The sequence below is a fragment of the Urocitellus parryii genome, chromosome 3, assembly GCF_045843805.1.
Source record: "Urocitellus parryii isolate mUroPar1 chromosome 3, mUroPar1.hap1, whole genome shotgun sequence".
Taxonomy (NCBI): domain Eukaryota; kingdom Metazoa; phylum Chordata; class Mammalia; order Rodentia; family Sciuridae; genus Urocitellus; species Urocitellus parryii.
In genome coordinates this window covers 206,079,724-206,086,255 of record NC_135533.1, presented here as the reverse complement: position 1 = coordinate 206,086,255, position 6,532 = coordinate 206,079,724, and the positions used below count along the sequence as shown (strand labels likewise).

Below are 6,532 nucleotides of genomic sequence, written 5' to 3'. Positions count from 1 at the left end.
AGTGATAGGATGTGAGATTATGAGGGAGGAGAGAAGTGAAAAATTAAAGGAAGCGTGAAAGAGAATAGAGATTGGCTGCTAGCAGAAGAGAATCAAGGGAAACAGGTAGAAGAAAAAAATATGTAAAGTAAAAACTTTAAAAATTAAAAATAAATACAAAACAATACTAAAATATACTAATCAAGCATCCTATTTAACAAAAAACCTAATCCATGAAAAAAAAAAACTGGCTTCAAAAATACTAGAAGAAAAATGTTTAACTGTATAAATGTCCATGTACCATCAAGGTAATAATTAAACAGAGAAAAAGAATTTTTAAAAAAATTTTTAAATCTTGATGAAAATTTAAAGAACTCTTTCCATTGGAGTTCAAAATATTCTCAGCAGTTGTAGGTGGGGTTGTAAGGAGTATGATGCTCCACCCTCTATATTGCCTGAAAAAAGGGCTGGGGATGTAGCTCAGTAGTATAGTGCCCTTGGATGCAACTTCCATTACTCCCCCACAACAAGAATGAGCCCCTGATAAACACAATCTTTATTATAACTTGTAGTATTTCCTTCAGATTGCGTATTTTCTGGAGTATTTTACACAAATTACTTTGCATCGAGTTCTTCATATTACTCATAAGATTGCACTACATGACAATTTTTCATTAATTGAAAATGTGTTTCAACTAATAACTTTCTTGGGTTTTATTTTTTTTCTTCACAATGACAAGGTTTGATTCAGTGTGCATCCACATGTGTGAGCCAAATGGAGACTTTTATACATAGGGTTTCTCTCCACTGTAAATTTTTTCATGTTTTCAGGGAACTGGGATCACCAAATGCTTTACCACACTGCTTGAGTTCGTACAGGTTTGCTGCACTGTGCGTTTTTTTATGGGTTCTCAGGGCAATGGAACAACGGAATGCTTTCCCACACTGCTCACAAACGTAGGGTCTCTCTCCAGTGTATAATCTTTTCATGTATTTGAAGGGAACTGAGAAACAAGATTTTCTCACACTGCTTATACACATAGGATTTGCCCCTGTGAGCTTGTTCATGTGCTCTAAAATGATTCAAAATAAGGAAAGTTTTCCCACATTGCTCATATCCATAAGGTTTCTCTTACGTGGTATTTAAATGAAGAGGGATAAATGAAGGCTCTGCTGCAATGCTGTCAAAATATGGTTTCTCTTCAGTATGCACTCTTTTATGTCTTCTACAGGCACTGTCAGAACGGAAGGCTTTTCCACAGTGCATACATCTATAGGGTTTCTCTCCTGTGTGAGCTCTTTTATGTCTCCGAAAGGCACTGTCAGAACTGAAGGCTTTTCCACAGTGCATACATCTATAGGGTTTCTCTCCTGTGTGAGTTCTTTTATGTCTCCGAAGGGAACCAGAACAAGCAAAGGCTCTCCCACACTGCTCACATACATGTGGTTTTTCTCCAGTGTGAACTTTGTTATGTCTCCGAAGGGAACCAGAACAAGCAAAGGCTCTCCCACACTGCTCACATACATGTGGTTTTTCTCCAGTGTGAACTTTGTTATGTCTCCGAAAGGAACTAGAAGAAGCAAAGGTTTTCCCACATTGCTCACATACATGTGGCTTTTCTCCAGTGTGCACTTTGTTATGTCTTCGGAAGGAAGCGGAATTATGGAAGGCTTCACCACACTGCTTGCATTCATAGGGTTTCTCTCCACTGTGAATGTTCTCATGTTCTTTCAGGTAACTGGCACTATAGAACGTTTTACCACACTGCTTGCATTCATAGGGTTTCTTTTCTGTCTCTCGATTGTGTGTCTTTACATGGTACTTAAAAGAAATGGAATAAACAAAGCCTTTACCACAATGCGGACATACATAGAGTTTCTCTCCAGTATGCACTCTCTTATGTTTTCGAAAGGCACTGTCAGAACGGAAGGCTTTCACACAGTGCAGACATTTGTAGGGTTTCTCTTCTTCGTGAATTCTTTCATGTTTTCGAAAGGTACCAGAACAAGCAAAGGCTTTCCCACATTGCTTACATACATATGGCTTCTCTCCCCTGTGAATTCTTTCATGGTACCGAAGGGAACTCTGATCACAGAAGGCTTTACTGCATTGCTTACAAACAAAGGGTTTCTCTCCAGTGTGAATTCTTTCATGTGTGTAAAGGGAACTAGAACGAGTAAATCTTTTGCCGCAACTCTTACACACAAATGGTTTCTCTCCGGTGTGAATTCTTTCATGCTCTACAAGGATACTAGAACGAGCGAAGCTTTTCCCACATTGCTTACATTTATAGGGCTTCTCACCAGTGTGAGTCCTTTTATGATTTCCAACAGGACTGGAACACCTAAAGGCTTCATCACATTTTTTGTCACAGGGTCTCTCTCCACTGTGAGTCCTTTCATGAGTCTGCAAACACTGAGAATAGCTGAAGGATTTCCCACACTCCTTCTGATTATATGGCCTCTCTCCATATTCCTGATGCTCACATGGTTCGTGTTCAGTGGGACCTCTCAGGGGCACCTTTAGGGATGAATGACCAATGGTCACTTCTCCACACACAGGACTTTCACATGGTTTTACTCCTGGAGGAGTTTTTTCCTTCAAAATATGCTCTGGAGTCCAGTTAAGGTTTTCCGCACACTGACTATCTCCTTTGCATTCACAGAGTCTCTCAACCACTTGACTTCTGTAAAAAATGAGAAGCACATTACTAAGGTTTTTTGTTTGTTTTTTAATATTTTTAGTTGTACAAGAACACAATACCTTTGTTTAGTTTTTTTATGTGGTGTTGGAGATTGAACCCAGTTGCCTCATGCATGCTAGGCAAGTGCTCTACCACTGAGCCACAACCCCAGCCCCTAGGTTTTAATTATTAATAATTTACTATCCCAGTGGTGCCTCCATAATTTCTGCCAGCGCAGTGGTGCACACCTGTAATCCCAGCAACTCAAGAGGCTGAGACAGGAGGATCGTGAGTTCAAAGCCAGCCTCAGCAAATGCAAGACATGAAGCAACTCAGTGAGACCCTGTCTCTAAATAAAATACAAAATAGGGCTGGGAACGTGGCTCAGTGGTCAAGTGTTCCTGGGTTCAATCCTCAGTACCCCCCCCCAAATTTTTTTTTTGCTACAGAAGTGCTGGTTTTGTGCCCTGTAAGAATTTTTGAACATCAATGGATTGAACACTCAGTAGAAAGTTTCCAAGACAGCTATTACAAAGAGTTGTTATTTATATGTGGTTCTATATGGTAGGTACTTGAGTATTCCTTATATAGTGGCCAAAAGTACACTGGATTTTGATATATTTTCACAGACATAATGAGGTATCTTTAATATGTCTTCTACTTTACAAAATTCCTTTTTTTGTTTCACATATACATTATACCAAAAATCTGAAGGAAATATAAAAATTTTAATAATTTTGTGCATAAAACAATGTGTGTGTGTATATACACACACACACACACACACACACATATACACATATGAGAAAGTGTCACTCCTAGCATTATGTTGCTCCCAATGTTTCCAATATAGTTAATATTTGGGGTTTTGGATTTTCTGATTATGGAGGCTATTAGCTTTCCATCCCTGTGATAAAATGTATAAGAAAACAACTTAAAATATGAAAGATTTATTTTTGGTCCATAGTTTCAGAGGTTTCAGTTGCTAGTTGATAGGTTCCATCCCTTTGGGCTTGAGGCAGAACATCATGGTGGGGAGCGAGGTAGAGCAAAGTTGCTCCCCTAATGGTGGCTAAAACTCAAACGTGAGGAAGGGGGTCAGACAAAGATAAAGCCTTCCAGGGCATGCTTGAAGTCTTGTAGGGCCCTACTTCCTCCAACTAGTCCATATCTCCTACAGTCCCTGCCACCTCCCAGGAATGCCATCCACTTATGAATATACGCCAGGAGCAGTAGTGCATGCCTGTCATTCCAGAGACTTGGGAGGCTGAGACAGGAGGATTACAATTTTAAGACCAGCTTCAGCAACTTAGTGAGGCCCTAAGCAACTCAGCGAGACCCTGTCTCAAAGAATATTTTCAAAATAAATTAAAAATAGATTCCTCCTTTTAAAAAAGTTATGCAACTATTAATTGATTGATGCACTGATAAGGTTAGGTCCTTCTTTATCTGATCACTTCCCAATGCCTCAACTTTGAACATTGCTGCATTGTGCACAAACCTGCAACACATCAGCCTATGGAGGACATTCCAGATCCAAGTCACATCAGATGCTCAACCTGTATACAGTTGGGGGGAACACTTCTGAGATTAAATCAACTTGAAGCTGCCCTTATTTGTACCATGTGCTCATGTTTCAAAAAATACCTATCATTCCAAGACTCTGCAGGAACACTGCTTTCCCTTATGAGTGCAAATTACCTTGGGTTTTTCCTGGGGCTTTTGAACTCATCTTCAACATTTAGTTCTTTCCATTTTTCTCCTAAAATGTAGACCCAGAAAAACCACTATGAATCATTCAACATTATAGAAAAATTATTAGGTTCTAGCTATATTCAAAGTATAATAGGATCATGCCTTGTGTCTTCACCCCAGTGTTCCCAAATTCACATTCAGAATTATGCAGCAACACTGATGAACAAGGGACATTTGCCTTCCAATGACCAAGCCAGGGAATCATGCCATCTTTACCTATAAAGACCAGGTTCCCAGAGGTTTCCTGCATCACATCTCTGTAGAGCTGCTTTTGGGAAGGATCCAGCAGAGCCCACTCCTCCTGGGTGAAATTCATGGCCACATCCTCAAAGGTCACGGGCTCCTAAAACATCCACATATATTTCCAAGAGGAAGGGAGAGAGACATCAAAAAGTCATTTCTAGACTCACGAGGACAAAATAGTATCTGCTTAGGGACATGCATGTATTCCATGCATGGCATACACAAAGCCCCTGGGTGTGGTACCTAGTGCCACCCACATCCACAAATGAGACACATCTACTGTAAGATAAAACAACATATTGAAAATAAGACCTAAGGCCTTGGGGAGGGAAACAGTCAATTGAAATCTAAGTGTTGAAGACGGAGCAAACAGGCAGGGAGTTTTGCTTAGAGGACACCGATACACTCCACTGTCAATTCCTGTCATTTGAACTTCAATCAAATCTACAGACCAGTCATTTCCCAGCAATGTTCAGAGAACGCATTTTCCAAATGTACCTGGAAACAGATGCAATATTTTTCAAAGCACTAAGAAGGGACTTTGAAAAGCCCAAGGCCCTCACCACTGGATGGATGGCAAACAGTTTGCTTCAGCCTCAGTCATGAGAATGTGTGGGACCTAATGAGGCCAAGGAAGGAACCTGTAACACTTTCCCTTGAAATTGCCTTAATACTTACTAAAAATTAGAGATTAAATCAACGTGAAGCTGCCCTTATTTGTACCATAAATAAGGTACTTTCTGTTTCTTAAAGAACACTGGTTAGTGAAAAATCACACAGAAAAGACTGGAAAGTGACTGAGGAATTAGGACATTGGTCACCTATGGAGACTCTAACGAATGGCCAAGGCTCTGTTATGAATCTTCAGAAGTCTCAGGATATTTATAGGGTTAGCACTACTACATCTTAATCTTACCACAGACCTTTTATTTGTTCTTTTGTCAATATACTTTATGATGAATCATTTACACAAAGAATTAAGTTTGGGAAAGAACAGAACATATCCCTATTTATGTCTGCCTTAAAAGAAGCACTGTGAGCTAAGATTCGCAGACTGGGTAGCAATAAGCAGGGTAGCACAGGTCACACCGGGAGATCCCCGGACCCGGAGCAAGCAGAGGTCAGAGTGCATGCTGGCCGTCAGGCAAAGAGCAGGTCAGCAGATGGAACAAGAAAACACAGACGGGGAGATAGTCAGTGTCTGCACATCCCGCTTATGGTCTGGTCATCTCCAGAAGGATGGTTCTGATGCTGACACTGAGGACAATGTGGCATAAAACAAAAAACAAAACAAGAAGAAAGGCAAAGGCTTTACTCACTGAACTGAGGGCTCAAAGAGAGAAGGGCAGGTCTCTCAAGCAGGCAGCAATTGTCTTTGAGAGAGCAAGGCAAGAAGCCTGGCCTCAGAGATTCATGGAGGCTACAGGGAAGCTCTGGGCAGAGGTTGGGTGGTCTGAGTCTCCTGCCAGCTCCAAAGAAGGGAGCCTCAGGCTTCTGATCACTTCACCTTAGTGTGGTGCACACAGAGAAGAAGAAATGGAGAGGGTTAAATTGTGGAGAGCGAACGAGCCCTGGTCATCGAGCCCTAGTCATCGGCTGATCCTGGAGTGTTGGCAAAAGCCAGGCCTGGGAAAGGCGAGGATGTGAACGACCTTGACCCTCGGCTCTGAGGCCAACAGTTATCAAAAGTTCCAGTAGAATGGGTTTTCTGGGTACAGCAGGATAGCCGCAAGATGGTTCTAACTGTATAACATTTTAGTGCACAAAGAAGCCTCTTGATAACTCACAAGCCTGAACAATTCACAAAGCTTCTGCAGTTTCACTTTCTGGTTATGAGACCCTACATGATAAACATGCTGAGCTAGTTCCGG

At 41.1% G+C, this 6,532-nt stretch overlaps 1 protein-coding gene across 1 annotated transcript in view; it reads right to left on the bottom strand.

Moving 5' to 3' along the window:
- Positions 1 to 390: 390 nt before the first annotated feature.
- Positions 391 to 6,532, bottom strand: part of LOC113183492 (uncharacterized) — a 37,229-nt gene continuing 31,087 nt past the window's right edge. The window contains exons 2-4 of the mRNA XM_077796351.1: positions 4,635 to 4,761; positions 4,365 to 4,425; positions 391 to 2,666 (exon numbers count right to left, since the gene is read on the bottom strand). Of these exons, the coding sequence (XP_077652477.1) occupies positions 1,112 to 2,666; positions 4,365 to 4,425; positions 4,635 to 4,761 (1,743 nt within the window). The 3' untranslated portion in view covers positions 391 to 1,111. The remainder of the gene's footprint in view (positions 2,667 to 4,364; positions 4,426 to 4,634; positions 4,762 to 6,532) is intronic.